The 20,681-nt window shown below is 39.7% G+C and overlaps 1 protein-coding gene across 4 annotated transcripts in view; it reads right to left on the reverse strand.

Moving 5' to 3' along the window:
• The window catches only part of SH3D19 (SH3 domain containing 19), a 221,359-nt gene extending 219,056 nt beyond the window's left edge, over positions 1-2,303 (reverse strand). Inside the window, exons 1-2 of one of the 4 annotated variants that reach the window (XM_027866830.1) lie at positions 2,287-2,303; positions 1,456-1,587 (exon numbers count right to left, since the gene is read on the reverse strand). In XM_027866830.1, coding sequence (XP_027722631.1) covers positions 1,456-1,567 — 112 coding nt within the window. In that variant the 5' untranslated portion in view covers positions 1,568-1,587; positions 2,287-2,303. Of the gene's footprint in view, positions 1-1,455; positions 1,999-2,286 lie in introns of those variants that run through there. The other 3 variants (XM_027866832.1, XM_027866831.1, XM_027866829.1) reach the window with 3 other exon arrangements.
• Between the last annotated feature and the right edge of the window lie 18,378 nt (positions 2,304-20,681).

Here is a 20,681-nt window from a genome sequence, read left to right on the forward strand (position 1 = left end):
TTCCCTGGCTGTTTTATTTTGTTGTTGGTGGTTGGTTTTTATATAAATTCAGCTTACCTGGGGAAATTCACTAGCTGGTGAATTTCCTCTCTATTATATATCATTAAGGAAAGTCTTAGGGGTAGGGGGAAGGGATGGGGATCCAGATTTATTCACTCATCCACTTAGAAGCTAAAGTATGTGATCCATGCAGTACTCCAAATACATGACCTGAAAGCTGACCTTTGTAAAATTCCCAGTCCATAAAATATATATGACACAGAACGAGAAGTATCCTTAGAGAAAATTCCCTCATTTTGTAGATGAAGAAAACGGAAGCAGTATGGTGATGTGAAAAGAGCCCTGGATTTGGAGAAAGAGGACAAGGGTTTGAATCCTAGCTCTTAGAAATGGAAGAGACCTTTCTGGTCATTGAGAGCTAGAGGTGTCAACAGAGTGCAGCCCCAACCAGATTCAAATGTAATTGAAAAATGTTTAATAAAAATACGATATAGGTAATGCTAATTTGTGTTTTTCTAAGTCAACATATGGCCTGCAGGGATCCCTTTTTATTTGAGTTTGACTTATACATGAGGAAACAAATATGCAACCTTGGACAAGTCACTTACCCTTTGCGCCTCGGTTTCCTCAAATTCAAAATGAAGAGGCTGAACTAGAGGATCTCAAAAGTCCCTTCCCAGGTCTAAATCTATGTCTACACCTACGCCTTTCAGGATGTTATAAATACAGGGCCAAGGTTCAGTCACACAGTAAACAGAGCTGAGGGATTGAAAGCCAAGTCGTCTCACCCCAAACTTTGTGTTGTTCTGCACTGAACCACACTGGGACCTTTTTTTTTTCTACGTATGGTCGCCCATTTTTTTTTTTTTAGTGGAGCAAACCAATTTTAAACTTCTAATACACTCAAGGAGAAATAAACAGCATTTTTACAGATCCGGTCAGGGAAATTAAGTTAAACAAATAGTAACCATCTGGTGGGAAAGAAGAAACAAGGGAATGAGAATGATGAGGAAGGAGAAGATGAATCAAGATAGCTTGGCTACCTTGGGGGCAAACTGGATTGGAGATTTTCAACTCCAGAACCATCACTTCTTATTAAAGGCTGACCTCTCTGAAAATAGGTGGGCTGATTTCTGCTAAACGCGGATACAAAAAATACTAAGTATTTTTGTTGTAGTTGTTTAAAAAGGGGGTGGGGAGCTGAATATCCCTTCCTCCTCCCCCGTTCACCTCCAGCCACTCCCAGGCCAGAGTTAAAAGTCCCCAGCCCCGCCGCACAGCCGCAAGTGCCCGAGAGCGCACGCCAGGCAGAACAGGCAGAGGGGCTGAGGATCCCCGTCACAGCGCGCTCGCACGCACGCACCAGCACCAGGGTCCCCGCCCGACCTGGGGCTGCCTTCCCGCACCCTCCTTCCTTACCTCTCTTCTCTTCACACCCCACTCCCTGTCCCTTACCTGCCGCAGAGTGGCTGGAGTGAGCTCGGCCCCGGACTCTCCTGGAGGCTCCGAGCTCTCTGCGCTCCCGCAGCTCTTCCTCTTCTTCTTCCAGCCGTCGGGCTTCAGCCATCGGCTAAGCTGGGGCACACACTGGGAACAGGAGGAAGGTAGAGAAGAGGGCCAGAGACTCTACCAGCCGGGAGCCCCCATCGGACGAGCAGTTCTCTCCCGCCTGCCCAGCCCTGCCCTGACTTGTTCCCTCGCGCCACCACTCTGCCGGGGCCGGAGGGAATTCAGTGCCCCGGAGCAGACGGAAGAGAAACCGCAACTCCTCTGGCAGACTCCACCTGCCAGGACAGTGGGGTAGAAGGGGGAGGGGGAGAGAGCTGGAGGCGGGGGCAGCTCGAGGCGGCCAGAAAAGGGCAGCCGGCTGACTTTTCTCCGCCCTCCTCCGCGCAGAGACAGCCTCTTTCTCCCTTTTCCTTCCTTGCTCCTCACTCCTTAGCTTAGCCCCTTCCCTCTTCTTCCTCCTTCTTCCCCGCCTTCCAGATTGGGAGCCTGGGATGAGGCGGGTCTGTCCCGGCCTCGCCCTCCTCGGGGAGGGACTAGCGGATGCCTGCCTGCCCCCGCTAGCCAGCTGGGGACCCAAGGCCACCCGCCCGGGATAAGCGGACCACTGGCCGGGACAGACGAAACAAAACCAGAAACAAGGAGCCTGGTCTTGGGGGAGGGACAGAGAGGAGGAGGGGGTTGGCGTTGGCTTTTTCTGCCTTTTCCCAACTTTCCGGGGTCAACAGGAAACCCGCACGCTGGACACTAAAACAAAGGGGGGGGGGTAGGAAGAGGTACCTGCCAGCCCAGACTCGGGGCGCGGCTGCGGAGGAGAGATCTTTGGCCGGCCCGAAAGATGAGAAACCTCCATGCTGCTGAACTTCCGGGAAACTTTATCTGAAGTTTTATTGGTCCTCTTTCCCGACCTTATCTTTATTTCTTAGTTGGCTTATCATAGCTCGGCCATTCCCGGAGGAAAGGAGAGACTGAGAGAGTGACAGTTAGAGGGCGAGGAGTGGGGTGGGGGTGTTGGAGACTATTTAGGACTATGTCGGGGCCCCAAGATTAGTCCTGAGTTTTGTACAAAACCTGGATATTATGAGCTTTGTATCTCGGGGGGGTGGGGCAGGTGAGTACAGTGCACAGATATATAATAGTATCTCAAGAAGTGTGTGTCTTCATGCGAGTATCTTCTCTTTGAAAATTATCACCAATCTATTCTGTCCACATCTTGTTTGTATATAGTTGTTTGTAAGTTGTCTGTCTCGTTAGAATGAGCTCCTTGAGAGCAGAAACAGTATTTTTGCCTTTCTTTGTATCCCCAGTGCTCAGCACAGCGCCTGGCACGTAGGACGTGCTTGATAAATGCTTGTTGACTGAATGTCTACCTGGGGGCTTATGAAAGGAAGGATAGCCTAGTGGATGTAAGATTGACTTCAGAATCAAGACAGGCCTGAGTTCAAGTTCAGCCTTTGATCCAAACTAGGTGTGTGCACCTGGGCCAGTCATTTAATTACCCCAGCCAGTTTTTTAAGACTGGAAGTTGCCGAACTGAGGCTGAGGGCCTTTGGTAGACTGCCTTACTAAAAGTTCCCTTTAATGAAATCATAGGTCTGGAACGCTGCCACCCCCCCCCAACTCTAGAAAAATGTACCATATATTATATTAAATTCAACAAGTATTTGTTAAGCAGCTATTTACTATGTGCCTTGTACTATCCTAGGTGATCAGAGTACAAAGGCAAAATATATAAATTATATAAATACAGATTGTGTATATCTCCACTTAAGGCCTCCTGCTGTGGAGGTGACCCTAGGCTCGCAAAGGGAAGGCTATACTAGCAGAACTGGGGTTCTGTTAGATTTCACCAGCCTTTGACACAGATGCTGCTGACTTGACTCTGTGTCCCCAGATGATCCAGCTCAGTTCAGAAATAATGGACCACAGGATGATGGATTTTTTTTTCTCCACAGCAACTCTGGATAACTTTACCATTAGTAGAAGGTAGACAGATGACTTAAACCAGAAAAAACTCAGGTCCTTGAAAGCTAAGGCAGTTTGGTGGTGCAGTGGATGGAGCTCTGGGCCTCAAGTCAGGCAGACCTGAGTTCAGATTTGGCCTCAGACACTTAACTAGTTGTGTGACTCTGGGAAAGTCATCTCACCTCTGTTTGCCTCAGTTTCCTCAACTATAAAATGGAGATAGTAATAGCACCTCCTTTGTAGAATTGCCATTTAGAATCAAATATTTGTAAAGTGCTCAGCATAGTGTCTGGCATATAGTAGGTACTTAATAAATTCTGATTTCTTTCCTTTCTTCCATCTGTAGAGACTCCTAGAGCCCATAGAAAAACAAGTAAGGAGGACATTGGACGATGAAGGATCATAGACTTAGAGTTGGAAGAAATCTTTTTTATTTTTAAAAAAAATTTTTCCCTAATTACATGTAAAAACAATTTTTAACATTTGGGTTTTTTTTTTAAGTATTGAGTTTCAAATTCTATTCCTCTCTCATTCCCTCCCCTCCCCCTCTCTGAGATGGTAAGCAATCTAATATAGGTTATACATGTGCAATCATGTAAAACATTTCCATGTTAGTCATTTTGTGGAAGAAAACTCAAACCAAAAAGGAAGAAAGTGAAAAATAGCATATTGTGCTCTGTATTCAGACACAATCAATTCTTTCTTTGTAGATGGATAGCGTTTTTCATCATGAGTCCTTTGGCATTGTCCTGGATCATTGTTTTGCATAGAATAATTAAGTCACTCACAGTTGTTCATCATACAATATTGCTGTTACTGTGTACAACCTTCTGGTTCTGCTCATTTCACTTTGTATCAGTTCGTGAACTACCTAGTTCTACCTACAAATCTTTGGACTGCCTAGTCCAAATTAAATGAGTTGCCCAAAGTCACACAGGTGGGACAGAGCAGAACCAAGTTTTAAATAACCCAGGCTTTTTGACTCCAAATGGAAGGTTCATGCCACTATATTATGCTGTATGGTGGAAAGAACATGGGTCTGGTGTCAGAAGCTCTGGGTTTGAAACCTAACTCTGACACTTGGGAAATTTGTTTTTTTCTGGAGTATCCCAATAGTCCAAAAGCTCTTTGAGTGCAGGGACTGTTTTCATTTTCATCTTAGCTCTAGAGGCTAGCATAGTACCTGACATATAACAGATATTTGATAAATGATTGTTGATTGTTGAACTAAATTTAATTGGGATTCAGTTCCTTCAATGGTAAATCAGAAATGGAAAAGGGGATTGTACTATCAAGTATTCTTAACTTGGGGTTTCTGACCTGAAAACTTGTTTTTTAAAAAAAAAGAAATTTCAATAGCTATTTCAAAATATTGGTTTCCTTTGTAATCTTATATATTTTATTTTCTGAATTTAAAAACGTTCTGAGTTAGAGGTTCTTAGGCTTCACCAGAGGGGTCTATGACACAAAGGTTAAGGACCTCTAGGTTAGAGAATCTCTTATTCTTTGAAAGGAGAAAATTTTTCTGAGGCGTATATGAACTGAGCAGAGCTTCATCTCCAGTGCCTACCTAACTCCAGCACCCAGGAGTTGGGGTGAGAGAGAGAAGCTCAGATATATAAAAAAGTGCTGGACAGAGAAATGGGTCAGTGAAAACTCTACTGCCTAAATTGCTAATACCTTGAAGATTGATCTTTCAATAATTGCTGTTAGTTTCACTCAAAAAGGGCAGCAAATCCTCTTTGAGTTTGTGAGCAGTTAAGAAAGAGCTCCCACATGAAACATATTTGCCCAGTTAGCTCTGAGTTGGTGGAAGTGAAGGCAGGTCCAGAAATTAAACCTTTATTATGGCCCATACTATTCAACAAAGCCACTAGGTAGCTTGGGATTAAGCCAAGCAAGAAAAAAAAGGGACAGAATTGGGAGAGAGCTGGAAAAGTGTGTTCTGATTGCTTAGCAGAGTTGGTCTTCCATACCTAACTTTCAGATACAGTGCACAAATTCCAGCCAAGGGGTGGATCCCCTTCAATAAAGCAGCTTAGTCAGAGATTAAGGCTAAGTGTTTGGGCAACTATACAGTCTGATTCACCCAGTTGAGATTTGCTATTCAGAATCTTCCTTTGCTTAGGTCTGAAGGTGATTCTGGGATCTCCCAGTAATCAGAGGGTTAGGAGCCTACATTCTCCTCTCCCTACCTGTTTAAATCCACCTAAATCGACCTCAGATTGGGATATAATTACATTATGAAGTCACCCTAATAAAGAAGGAAAACCAGGTAGGGGTTGTGAGCAAGAGTAGTTTGGTTTTAATCATAAGATGGAAACGCAAAGGTGTGGCAAACTCACAGCTAAACAAACTATTCACACCCTACCTTCCCACCCTAATGACATGTCAAGTACTGAACCCTTAGGAAGAAAAAGATGAAAAAAAAACAGAACTTGAAAAACCTACCTGACACTAGTAGCAGAGTCCCAACTCTTCCCCATAGTTTTAAAGGTGCTAACAAAATTTACGAGCCATGGAAAAAAGTAATACCTGAAGGACTTGAGAAGTTGCATGGTGCAATGGAAAGAACATTAGGATTTGACATCAGAGATCCTATAATCATTCTGCCTCTTTTAGTTAAGTATTTGCCAAGCCTCAGTTTCCCCAGATGACCTCCAAACTACAGTTGTAAATCTGTGATCCTAAGTCAGTCTCTCATCTCCTCTGATGTAAAAAAGCAAAAATTAAAGCTATCTTCAGTCACTCGCTTAAAGATATATGTGAACTGAGTATATCTCTGAAAAAGAATGAGAGGGCAGTTTATTATAATAACTCAAATTTATGCATCACAGCTTACAGAATATAATGCTTGGGGGAATATGGACTATGGTTCTCCCCTTATCCTCTCCATCTTTTTTTTTCTAAATTGATACACTTAGTTTTCCTTGTGGAGAAAGATGTGATTAGAGAACTCTGTCTCTGCTTGACTGTCTCTCTCTGTCTGTCTCTCTCTGTTTCTCTGCCTCTGTCTGTCTCTCTCCCCTCCATCTCTGTCCTGCTTGCTTTTGCAATAGGCTGCCCTTCATTTATGGAACATACTTCTATTTTGTTTACCTCTTAGAGTCTTTAGCTTCTATTTTCAACAATGCAATGATCCAAGACAGTGCCTAAGGACTTGCGATGAAAAATGCTGTCCCCTTCCAGAGAAAGAACTGATGGAGTCTGAATGCAGTTTGAAGCATACTTTTTTTTACTTTCTTTATTATTCTTGGTTTGTTTTGTTTTGGTCCACGTTTTCTTTTGCAACATGGCTAATATGGAAATATTTTGCATGACTGCACATGTATAATCTATATCAGGGAGGGAGGGGGAGAATTTGGAACTCAGAATAAAAAAAAGAATTAATTTTTGTTTACATGCAATTGAGAAAAAAAATAAATGAAAAAACTGAACAGAAGAGTTTCTCTTTTATCCTAGAGGCAATAGGAAGCCACTAGAGTTGATTGAGTAGTATAGTCACATGGTCAAATTCACACTTAAGGAAAATTACTTTTAAGAGCAGTGTATAGGATGGATTAGAGTGGAGAGAGACTTAAGACAAGAAGGCCAGTTTAAGAGGCTGTTGCAAAAATCTAGGTGAGAGGTGACAAGGGCCTGAATTAAGGTGGTAGCTGAGTAAATGGTGAGAAGAGGTTGAATGTGAGAAATGTTTTGAAGTAGATTTGGCATCTAATTGGATGTATGGGGTGAAGGAGAGTGAGGACACCAGGACATGGTGACATAACAAAACTGAGATTTTGGAAGGATGGTGATGCTTTTGAGAGAAATAGCTGAGTTGGGAGGAGGGCAGGATTTAGTGGGGAAAGGTGATGAGTTTAGTTTGACATATGCTGAGTTCAAATGGTGTCTGGAACATCCAATTTGAAGTGTCTGATAGGCAATTGGTGATCTGGGACTGAAGTTTGGGAGAGTGACTGGGGCTGGATATATAGATCTGGGAGTTATCTGCATATAAATGATATTTAAACTCATGTGAGCTGATAAAATTACAGAGAGAGAGAGAGAGAGAGAGGATTCAGGGCACTCGTTAGGAGGCATTGTGTGGATAATGAACCTACAAAGAAGACTGAGAAGGAGCAGTCAGATAGGTAGGACATAAAACTGGATAATACATTGTCATAAAATGGTAGAGGAGAGAGTATCCAGGAAAAAAGGGTGGTCAACAGTGTCAAACACAGCCGATAGGTCAAAAAGGGTTAGAACTAATAAAAGATCACCATGTTTGGAAATTAAGAAATTATTGGAAATTTTAGAGAGGAGCAGTTTTACTTAAGTGATGAGTTCACAAACCCTACTGCACTCAGGAGAGAGTGTAGACAAACTTTTTCAAGGAGGTAGGCTGAGAAAGAGGAGAGATATAGAGTTATAATTTGAGGGGATGGTAGCATCTAGTGAAGGTTTTTTAATGACTTGGGAAAGTTCGGCATATTTGGGGGTAGAGCAGAAGGAATCGGTTCTTAGGGAGAAGTAGAAGATTGGGAGGGAGGTTGGAATGTCTGCTGGAGAAGACAGGAGAGACTGGGATCCAGTGCATGTCTGGCATGGCAAGGAGAAGTACTACTTTTTTTTTTTTAAGACACTCAGGAAAAGGAGAGAGTGGGAGAGGATGCCAAAGGATTTTGAGATGAAGAGAATGGGAGGAGGAGATCTGGAACAGACCTTAGGGACCATCTAGTTCAACCCTCTCGTTTTACAGATGAAGAATAGTCCCAATTTTTTTTTTTCCTGTAGGGAAAGAACTCCTAGTGTAGAAAAACCTACCTGTGGCAAGGACTATCATTGTGTAGCCTAAAGGGAAGTAAAATAGCTCTAGCCTCTTCTCCCCATAACTTTCCCAAGGGAAACTCATTCCTTCCAGGAAGGGAAGCAGAAAGTTGGGGCCAAAGGCTATTTTACTCTCCTAAAGGAGAGGGCTTCCTGGGCTAGAATTATATCTGTCTGCTCCCTTAAATATTATTAGTCTAAGTGATTATGTTGAGGTCTAGGCTGCTGGGAACCCCAAAATGCAAGGACCAAAGACGTGGGGCCTGCCTCGAATGAATTCGACTCAAGCCTTCTTTCAGTCAGAGACAAGGTTTATTAAAACAGGCAGGCAAGATTTTAAGAATCTGAGCCTTTGTAATGAGAATATAAAAGACCAGACTCTAAAGAATCTGAGCATTTTAATGGAGACAAGATGGACCTTTTATGCAGAAAGACTATGGGAAGATCTGGATGTAATCAAGGAATGACCAACAGCTTTGGTGACTGGGAGGTAACAGAGGAGGACCAGGAAGGGCCGGGTGCCCCAGGTGAACGCCAGGGACCTGGACCACTGGAAGGGGTCTAGATGGAATTGAGGGGTGGTCTAGGGTGGGGCTAGGTGCAGACAATGAGGGCTGGGTTAGAGGTAACAGAGAATTGGAGATTGGGGCAGGGTCAAAGCCACTACTCTAGGATAGTTATAAGGATTATAGCCTCAGGCGAATGCCAGGGCCAAGTGGGAAAGTTAATGGACAGGGTAGGGGGGTGTCGGTTTCCAGGGCCCATACCCCATCAATTAGGTTTAATCTAACTTCTGATCACTCTGTCATTATAATTGGGGGAAGAGGGACCCAAATCTCACCAATACCAAATTACAAAATACAAATAACAATTACATGATGAATACACATAGCAAATAGCAAAGAAACACATTTATTCAAATTAGAGCAAAACAGAAATCAGAGAAGGTATAAATAGGAGAAAATAGGAGAATATTTACCAGGCAATACAGAATGAAGGAGCTTTCCCATTGGGAACTAGATAAATTAGCTCAACCAAGAGAGTCCTTGATCTCACTCAAGGGGAAACTCCCCAGTCTCTAGAGGAGCTAGCAGGGAATAGGGACGTGATGGAGACTGCTGGTTCCTTCCCTTGTCTTCCCAGAGTCATTTTCTTCAGCAACCTGAAGTGAGATTGGCCTCTTCCACCTTCCCTCTCAAGGCTGGAAGCCAGAAGTGCCAGACGTGACTCAATGCTCAAAAAAGGACCTGAAGCTTGAGGGGTCCTGAGGAGAGAACTAAAGGAGACTGAGAAAGGCTGAAGCTCTCCACTCAGGCCAACTCTGCCTCACCCCTCACCCAGACCAGGTCATTCATCTCCACCAATAAGGAAACAGGTTTCCTAGAGAGGAATCAGGAGCAGTGGCATAGGTGAGGAAAGAAAAGGTTCACAATAGATTCTGTGGGGGAAGGAGATTAGGAATAAATTTAAGGAAGAATGAAAGGACTGCCTTACTTCAGTGAAGACTTAGTTGATATTGGATAATATAATTATGTAATGTATACTGAATTGAACAGCTACGTGAGCTTGGAGTCAGGAACACCTGAGTACAAATCTGGCCTCAGGCACTTACTAGCTGTGTGACTGGGTGCAACACTTAACCCTCTTTGCCTCTGTTTCTTCATCTGTAAAGTGAGCTAGAGAAGGAAGCGGCAAACCATGCCAGTATATTTGCCCTTTGTCAAGAAAACCGCAAAAGGGGTCACAAAGAGGAGGGCCTGTCTAAAATGACTGTACAGCAACAACAAATGCTCAATCAAGACAATTGTGGTATTTCCTCCAACTTTGTTAAGCAATTTATGAATACAAGTCCCTAGCTTGCTTCATGGGCCATTTCCTATGGCAAGCCCTTCCTGATCTACCTAGTTCTTAGGGCTCACTATCTCCTCAAATTATCATAAATACATTTATCTGTTTACATGTTTGTACATCTCTGTAGTAGAACACAAACTCCTTGAGAGCAGGGACTGATTTTTGTTTTGTCTGTGACTGAAGTACCTAGCACAGTACCTAGAACATAACATGGATTTAGGGAGTCCAGCTTTGTTGGGTAAAATAAAGAGTTGCTTTGGACTTATATTTGAGCTGGCAATGGGACATCTAAGAGGAGATCTTCAATAAACAGCTGGAAATGTGAATCTGGAGATCTGGGGGGAGGTAACATCTTACAATATTAATTTAAGAGTTATCTGTATAGGAGTAATAACTGAAGCCATGGGAGAGAGCAGATATGACGGTCAAGTGAGATTCTAGGGATAGAAAAGAAGAAAATGGAGGAAAGACATCCTTGGGGAATGTCTACATTCAAGAAGCAGAAGGAAGAAGAATCTGGAAAGGGGACCAAGAATGAGTAATCAGTTTCTTGGAATCTGAGCTAGGAAAGAGTATCAGGAACATGGGATCAACAGTGTCAAATGTTACAGAAGTCAGTAAGAAGAAAAATTTTTGTGCATTGGGGGTCATTGGTAACTAGAAAAAAATAACTTCAGTGTAGTAATGGAAAGAGAAGACAAGTAGCTAGGATGTTGAGGAGTGAATGGTGAAGGAGAATGAAGAGTTGTAGACTCCTTTTCTTAAGGTATGGTAATGAAGGAGAGGAGAGATACAGGATATAGGATGATAGATCCTATAGCAAACCAAAAGCTTGAAAAAAAAAAGCTACAATTATACGGCAGAAATCTTCACTATCATGTCCTTTTAGAAATTATTGTGATCCTTGGGAATAGGATGGAAACAAACTCCCATTCAAAAAAGCCATCACATGGGGCAGCTAGGTGGCACAGTGGATAGAGCACTGGCCCTGGAGTCAGGAGTTCAAATCCGACCTTGAACACTTGACATTTACTAACAGTGTGACACTGAGCAAATCACTTAACTCCATTGCCTAACCCCCCTCAAAAAAAATGAAAAAAAATAATTGGGGGCAGCTAGGTGGTGCAGTGGATAGAGCACTGGCCCTGGAGTCAGGAGGACCTGAGTTCAAATCCTTGACACTTGACACTTAGGAGCTGTGTGACCCTGGGCAAGTCACTTACCCCCATTGCCTAGCCAAAAGCAAAAACAAAAAAGCCATCACAGCCACAAGAACTCAAAAGAACTTTTAAGGAGCTGTGGTCATACTAAATTCTGACCATACCAAGAGTTAAAAACAAAGAGTTTCTACTAAGAAGAACACTTTAAAGATGATTTGGTCGTATCGTGTATAGTTAAGTGTTTGTTTATTTTTGTGGTTTTTGTTGTTGTTTTAATAAAGTTTCTTTTGCAGACAGGGAAATAAAACTTAATAAGGATATCTTTAAGATGGGAAAAACTTTAAACATGGACTAGCAGTGGTTTGTTAAAAGAGAAAGAAACAAGAATAAGCTACATATTGAAGTTGTAGAATGCAGCGCCTCAAACTAAGCAGGGTCAGGCAAAGGAGGGAGGGGAGATCTGTACACATTTATAGTCAGAGTTAAAAAAGCCAATAGAGAGGAAGAGATTAAAGATCAATGAGGGAGAGTGGATGAGACGAAGGACATAAAGGTAAAGTAGTTAACATTGGAAAGGAAGATGTCCACCTCATACTCAGGAAGAGGAAGAGTGAAGACAAAGAGAGTTTTAAAATGTAATAGGGATGCCCAAAGGGCTATAAAACTGTGTATCTCCTTTGATCCAGGAAGACCATTACAAGGTCTATTTCCCAAAGAGATTTTTTTTAGAAGGGGGAAAGGACTTACTTGTATAAAATATATACATGTCTATATATATATATATATATAAGCAACTCTTTTTGTGGTGGCAAAGAATTGGAAATTGAGGGGATGTTCTATCAATTGGGGAATGACTAAAGAAGTTGTGGTCTGTGATAGTTACGGAATACTATTTTGTTATAAGAAATGATGAGCAGGATACTCTCAGAAAAACCTGGAAAGACTTACATGAACTGATGCAAAGTGTAATGAACAAAATCGGGAACATTGTACACAGTGACAGCAATTGTTCAATGATCAATTATGAATGACTTATCTGTTCTCAGCAATGTGATGTTCCAAGATGATTACAATGGAATCATGATGAAAAATACTATCCACCTTCAGAGAAAGAACTGATGGAATCTGAATGCAGATCAAAGCATACTATTTTTCATTTTCTTTATTTTCTTGTGTTTTTTTGTCTGTGTCTTCTTTCACAACATGACTAATATGAACATTTTGCATAAAAGTTTTGCATGATTGCATATGTATAACCTATATCAATTTGCTAACCATATCAGGAAGGGGGGAAGAGGGGGAGGGAGAGAATTTGGAATTCAAAATTTAAAAAAAAGTGTTCAAAATGGTTTTTACATGTAATTGGGGAAAAATAAAATATTAAAAATATATATATAATAGGGGTAGCTGTTCTTGATAAAGGTCTTCTCTGGTGGTAAGACAGAGAAATTATTATTCATTGTAGGAAGAAAAATAATTTTTTAAAAAATTAATTTATTTTGATTTATCAACAATCACTTCCATATGCTTTTGAGTTTAAAATTTTTCTCCCCCTCCCTCCCCACCACCCTCCCCAAGACAGCGCACAATCTGATATAGGCTATACATATACATTCCTATTAAATGTATTTTCACATTAGTGATGTTGTAAGTAAGAATTAGAACCAATAGGAGGAAACACCAGAAAGAGGAAACAAAACTCAACAGAAGAAAAAAAATAGCAAATAGTATGCTTTGATCTACATTTAAACTCTATGCTTGTTTCTTTGGATGTGGATAGCATTTTCCATCATGAGGCCTTTGGAAATGTCTTAGATCCTTGTATGGCTGGGAAGGGTTAAGTTTATCAATATTAGTCATCGCACAACATGGCTGTTATTGTGTACAACGTTCTCCTGGTTCTGCTCATTTCACTCAGCATCAGATCATGTAAGTCTTTCCAGGTTTTTCTGAAGTCATCCTGTTCATCATTTCTTACAGCACAATAGTATTCCGTTACATTTGTATACCACAACTTGTTCAGCCATTCCCAGGAAGAAAAATAATCGAGAGCTGGGGAACAGCATAGAGAGAAGACTCTTCAATGTCCAGGGCATCCTGGAAGTGTTTGTGAGCTGCAGTTAACATATAGGCAAACTTCAGGGTGTAGTTAGAACCATACTACCATGATGTCCTTGAACCTAGGGTTCTAGAAGAATTCCAGTGACCCCAGAGCCAAGTGAAGAGACTCCAACAGATTCCTATCTACCCTGAGAGCATAAAGGGGAGATGGGAGAATGAACGACAGTTCCTTACTGTTACCCCCAACACCTTCCCCCTCCTGCCCTATGTGATCATGGACAGATTCCTCAACCCAAAATAAGTTTTCCCTTGGGACACTTGTATCTACTTCCTCTACTTAGAATATGGAAGGGGCTGCATTCATTTGTGTATGGAGGTTAGGGACAAAACATTATAATATTTGATTTCTTATTATTTATACTGCTTTTATGTCTTAAATGCTTTTAAGGTTGGATTGATGATTCATGCATGGTCCTACAATAGAGAGCCTTGTACTAAGTGGAACCTTTGGATATGATTAGTAGATGTGATTACTTAAAATAGCCACAATGAACCTGGGAAAAAGTAAAAATGGTCAGAGCCAGCGTTCTCACAGACATTAGAGGTCAGTAATATAGAAGTAAGGAAAAAGGAAAATGAAGGAACTAATATCAGATGGCTTCAGTCATCCCTGTAAAGGAAGTGAAGTCTTGCAAAGAGAGAAGGGATTGACTGCTATGTAAATGTCAGCCATCATAGTCATCATTACAGATAAGAAGGCTGATACCAGAAGTTTAAGTGACCTGCCCTAGGTCAAACAGATAGTAAGTAGTAGAAATAGGACTCAAACTGCTCTTTTCCAGTTACACCAGGGGTTTGGTCTAAGAATTAAGTGAAGGGATTGCTATGAAGGCTCATTTCAAATTAGAAAGCAAAATGATTTCTTCCCTTAATGTATAGGGCTTTAGCTTTTGAAATGGAGAAAGGATCTGAGTTCACATCTTAGCCCTGCAATTAACTTACTACTTGTGTGGACTTGGGACTCTGCTATTCCTCTTCCTCCTCCTTTTTCTCTGTCTCTCTGTTTAGCACAGTAGCACTAAATAGGCTTTGATATTTGAAGCTGTCATAAATCATGATAGAGCTTAAATTGTCAGAAGTCAGTGTTTCCATATATCCTATAAAATGGCTATCTAAATTTATTCATATACAAAGCTTGGGAAAACATTCCCACATCAGTAGTCTGGTGGCTGAGGAATTGGATAAACTTGCAATTCCTTTTGCCATAGCTTCAAGTTATATCTTGCCCAACATCCAGCAAAGTGCTCTATGTACATTTTTTAAAATTGATGCCTTTTGCTTTTTATGCCAGTTACTTCTTGATATACAACCTCCTGCCTTCCTTTGTTACAAAGAACAGTTAAGCCAAGCCAACCAAAAGAATGACTGTGACTGAGACACGTGCATTCTGCCTGGTTGTCTCTTGCCTTGATAGCAGGGGTTCTTAACCAGAGATCCACATATGGACCTTTGGGAGTTTGTGAATAAATTTCAGGAGGTCTGTGAATTTAGATGTGGAAAAATGTATATCTTTATTTCAGTATAATTGGTTTCTTTCATAATTCTATGTCTTTTGTTTTATGCATGTAAATATATTCTTTTGTGGAGGCATGCCTAGGCTTTGCCAGCCTGCGAAAGCATAAAAATTGTTAAGAACCCCTGTTCTGTGGAAAGGAGGGAAGTATGTTTCATCATCTCTTCTTCAGGTACAAGACAAGTCTTCACAATTAATCTGTATCATATGCCTTTTAGGGTTGTTGTCATTTCCATAGTTGTAGCTATTTATAGTTTGTTACAACTGTGTTTCAGTAATTGCAAAAAAAAAAATTTGTAGGATGAATGAATCAATTGAATTAATGAGAGGGTAGATCACTGTAAGTGGAGAATAATGTTGGACTTGCAATCAGAAAAACAGAGATCTAGTCTGGTCATTGCCACCTACCACATATCGTGGATCCTTTCAGTTTGCTCATTTGTAAAAATGAGGAAAACAATAATACTTAGCTGTTTATCTAACAGGGTTAAGATGAGGATTAAATGAGAGAATATCTATGGAAGTGTTTTGTAATATGTTACCCAAGTAGCAGGTATGATTATTGTTATTATTGGAGATCAGGCAAATGTGGGATAATTTTCAGACAGGTGGAAGGAAGCCCTCTCTACGTAGGGTCTTAGACTTTCCAGATGATGCCAGCTTTTCTGTTAATTTTTAGCTCTGATTCTAAGATCGAATAGCTATTAATTTCTTTTTTTAAGGAGACTGAAATTGGTATAACACAATGGCTGCATTATTTCTCTTCAAGTTGGTCAAAGGTTCTTCATACTCCCTTTTCTCCTCTCTTGTATATCTTTGGATTAGGGTTGTTGTTCAGTCATGTCTGACTCTCTATTACTCCATTGGGGGTTTTCTTGACAAAGGTACTAGAGTGGCTCACCATTTCCTTCTCCAGCTCATTTTACAGATGAGGCAAACTGGGTTAGGTGACTTACCCAAGGTCACACAGCTAGTAAGTATATGAAGCTGGATTTGAACTCAGGAAGATGAATTTTCCTGACTTTAGGCCTGGCATTTTATCTACCATGCCACCTAGCTGCCCATATCTTTGGATGAAGACTAACTTAATAAGAATAAAATGTCAGTTTTATAAAAATGTAAATAAAATACATTTATAGAATGTAAATAAGAATAAAATAAAACAATAAAAGTAAAATCTAAATTTGGTTATACCTTTGTAGTAAGAATAACTTAATATACATATTCTGAGAAGTTTGTGTGTCTGAGAGTGGAAAACAAATTGCTTCTGTTGACCTGGAACATTGAACAAAATAGGATTCATATTAGTTTCCAGGCCCTGGCAGTTAGAAACCCTGAGAGAACCTATAATATATTGTGGAATCTGAGGACTATCGCTGCCAAACCATAAATCTGGAGGGGCCGGCAGCCACAATCCAGTGAAGAAAAACTTGTTCTGGCCAAGTGGTTGTATTTTGATGCAAACGTTTCTGTAGTAGATTATATGGACATATACAGAGTATAGTCATTTTGGTGATGTAGAGAACTCCTGGTCGAGGGCTTAGCAGATCAATCCTGACTAGCTGTCTGAGGCACGAGAGGTCTTTCTGACCCTAATCCTAACCTTCTGTTCTACTATGCTACCTCTGTATGAACATATATTATATTTTATATACAGTTTTTTTTGTGGGGGAGGTGGTCCAGATCTGTGATTTTAATCACAAGGAACTAAGGGAACTCCCAGTGGGAAAAGTCCCTCCATAGATGCAGATGAACAACTCATCTGTCACTTGGAGTTTTCGAGAGTTGCCTAGGGCATTGATAGGATGAGGAAGGAAGGAAGAAAATAAGCGTTTATTAAATGTTTACTGTGTTCCAGGCACTGAGCTAAGTGCTTTATAAATATAATCTCATTTGATCCTTATGACAACACTGGGAGGTAGGTGCTATTATTATCCCCATTTTACAGTTGAAGAAACTAAGGCAGACAGTGGTTAAATGACTCATCCAGGGTCATATAGCCAGTAAGTGTCTGAGGCCAGATTTGAACTCAGGCCTTCCTGACTCCAGGCCCTGAGCTATATGCACTGTGACACATAACTGCCTTTAGTCATAAAGTGACTTATTCATGGCTATAGTTAATATGTGTTAGAAGCAGGACTTGAATCCTGGCGGTCCTGCGTCTAAGCCCAGCATTTAATCTGCTATACCGTGCTGCTGGTCATATTTAACACTAATATAAACACCTACTTATATTCTATATCACCCAAGACTTGTATAGCAGAAAGAAGGTTTAGGCTGGTCCCACTGTGAGGGCAAGGGATGACAGTTGGGTGACCAGAGGGCTCCACTGGTACCCCCATATCAGGAGAAGGTGAGGAAGGCTTCCCACATATTGCCTGACATTTTGTAGAGGACATTTGGGAGGCCATGGATAAGAGTCAGAAAGGTTGGGCAGGAATGCATAAGTCGCATGTACATTGTTGAAGAGAACTTCAGAATTGATGAGGTCGCCAATCCATTTGAGTGTATTGTACATGTTTATGTTTTACACAGACATATTATATACATATAATATATGTACATGACATATATTTATAAATATACTTTTAAATAATATACAAATACATTTGTATGTTTATAAAGATTTATATTTGTATATACAACATATTTACAAACACATTTAGATAATATGCACATGTATTTGTATATTTATTCAAATTTATATTTGTGCATATATGATACGTATTTACAAATACATGTTTAGATAATAAATGTGTTTGTATATTTATTCAAATTTATATTTGTGTATATATAATACATATTTACAAATACACACACAAATAATATATAGCTGTATTTGTATACTTGTACAAATTTATATTTGTGTATACATAGCACATATTTACAAATATTTTATTTGTATATAATAGACAAATAGATTTACAAATTTATATTCTATATATATACATATTTACAAATATGTAGATACATATACAAATGTATTTGTGTGTTTATATAAATTTATATTTGTATATGTACAATATGTATTTATAAATTTACAGATACACAAGAAGATATACAAATATATTTGTGTATTTATACAAATTTATATTTGTGTATACATAAACATATTCACAAATACATATTTAGATGACATATAAATGTATTTGTACATTTATACAAATTTATATTTGTGTATATATAGCATGCATGTATAAATAACATATTTACAAATACACATATAGGTACAAATATATATATGGATAATATACAAATATATTTGTGTATTTATACAAATTTTTATATGTGTTGTGTTATAAGTATATATAAAACATATTTATAAACATATATATAGATAATATAAATGTACTTATATATTTATATAAATTTATATTTGTGTGTACATATAACATTTATACCACATATAAATACTATACAAGTGTATTTGTGTATATATAACATATATTTCAAATACATAGATGATATAGAAATGTATTTGTATATTTATATAAATTTATATTTAACACATACATATAAGTATATATTTGCATAAATTATATATACTTATAAATACATATATAGATATATACTAAGATATTTGTATAAAATTTTATATGTGTATGTATAACACATATTTACAAATACATGTGTAGGTAATATATAAACATGTTTGTATATTATCTGTTTATCTAGAGTAGAGATCATAGGTTCACAGTTTTAAAGCTAGATGGAACTTTGAAGACATCTAGTCCTACCTTGTTATTTTACAATATGGCCTAGATTAGAGATCTAGTGACTTGTCAAAAGTCACACAGATAGGAGCAGCTAGGTGGTGCAGTGAATAGAGCACTGGCCCTGGAGTCAGGAGGACCTGAGTTCAAATCCAGTCTCAGACCAGACACTGGACGCTTACTAGCTGTGTGACCCTGGATAAGTCACTTAACCCCAATTCTCTCGCCAAAAAAAAAAAAATCACACAGATAGCAAATAGCAGATACAGAATATGAACCCAGGGCCTCTGACTCTGAATCCAGGACAGCTTGGTTGCATAGTGATTAGAGTGCTGAGCCTGTAGTCAAGAAGACCAGAGTTCAAATCCAGCCTCGAATACTTCCTAGCAGTGTGATTGTTGGCAAGGTATTTAACTTCTTTCTGCCTCAGTTTCCTCAACTGTAAAATGGAGATCATAATAGCACCTACCTCCCAGGGTTGTTGTAAGGACCAAATGAGATACTGTTTATAAAGCATTTAGCACGATGCCTGCCACATAGCAGGTGCTTAACAAATGCTTGTTCTCTCTTTCTACTATATTATACTATTGCCTCATATTTAAGAACACACAGTTTAATTCCCCAAAGGCCCATCTCTTTAACTGCAGTATTATCCCAGTCATGCATATACCACAGTCTTAGAAGAATTAAAATTTAAATAACCCAAAGTATTGTGAAAAGTGGCATGGTAGACACAGAATTATGTTATCAACTGTGGCTTTGACCTCACCAAGCACAAGTGTGACTAGAGGAGATGGACCTGTCCTTTAATAAGAATGTGAGAATTGATGAACTGCTTAAGTGCTTCATGAGTACCCATGAGATTATTAGGCAGCTATGTGGCACCATAGTGCACAGAGCACTAAGCCTGGAGTCAGGAAGACTTGAGTTCAAATCCAGCATCAGACACTTGCTAGCTATGTGACCTTAGACAAGTCATTTAACCCCTGTTTGCCTCAGTTTCCTCATCCCAGACAATCTGATGAGATAAAATTTGTAAAGCCCTTAATGCAGGGTCTAGCACAGAGTAAGTTTAATAAATGCCTGTTCCCTTCCCTCTACTCATCTTAAAAAAAAAAAGTAGAAAGACTCTATCATTGGGTAGATAGTCTACTGAAGATCTATGAGAAAAGATGGAAAGAATCAGATACACTGAAAAGTCACAGAAAGGTTCAAATCTGCATCAGTAGAGAGAGTAGGCACATTGACGAGATTCACCAAAGTGTATACTATCTAACCATCTTCAGGGGAAAAATGCCAATCCAATGTCTGAAAATCCTTGGGCCTTATTTTTTTTACCAAGATGAAAACTTCCATACTTTATTATTGAATTTATTAACATGTATTGTTAAAACAATAATAATAATAATGTTAAAAACAATTTGTAGGGCACCACCCTTGCTCAAAACCTTGGAGCTACCTTTGAGTCATGTGTTTTCTTCACTTCTTACATCTAGTCAACGTAGCTATTAAGCTCTGTCCTGCCCATTTCTGACCTGTTCTTCAACTTGTGGGATGCCTTTCCTCTGAGAAGTTCCAAAGGATTGAGAATGTAATGTAAGACCAGGTCCTATTAGATCAGCACCTAGCCACAGCTCCAGCCAGGCTCCCCGCCACAGTCTCTGAAAGAAACTACCTTGGTTCTTTTAACCAGCATATCTAAGACTTGCTCTCCAACAATTTCATCATTTTTTTAAGTCATTCTTCTTCTTGTGTTCTGGAGTTGTCCTCTTCTGTTAAGTTATAAATCTTCAACAAGATATTCCTCCGCAAGGTGAGACTTTAATATGAAAGAGAACATGGTGAAAATTACTTTTCCTTTGGTCCTTTTAAGTCATATTTTTTGTAAGATTATCCATTTTTGCAAAATGGTTTTGGTTCTTTTCTTCCCCAGTGGCACTTGAAGAGAGAGAGAGAGAGAGAGCTATGCTGTAAGCGTCTAAATGAAGGGAGGCCTTAGCATATGGCCCATGGATACAGTCCTCTGTTCTTTGCCTCCTTGCA

Source organism: Vombatus ursinus, unplaced genomic scaffold (genome assembly GCF_900497805.2).
Source record: "Vombatus ursinus unplaced genomic scaffold, bare-nosed wombat genome assembly UNPS02014784.1, whole genome shotgun sequence".
Taxonomy (NCBI): domain Eukaryota; kingdom Metazoa; phylum Chordata; class Mammalia; order Diprotodontia; family Vombatidae; genus Vombatus; species Vombatus ursinus.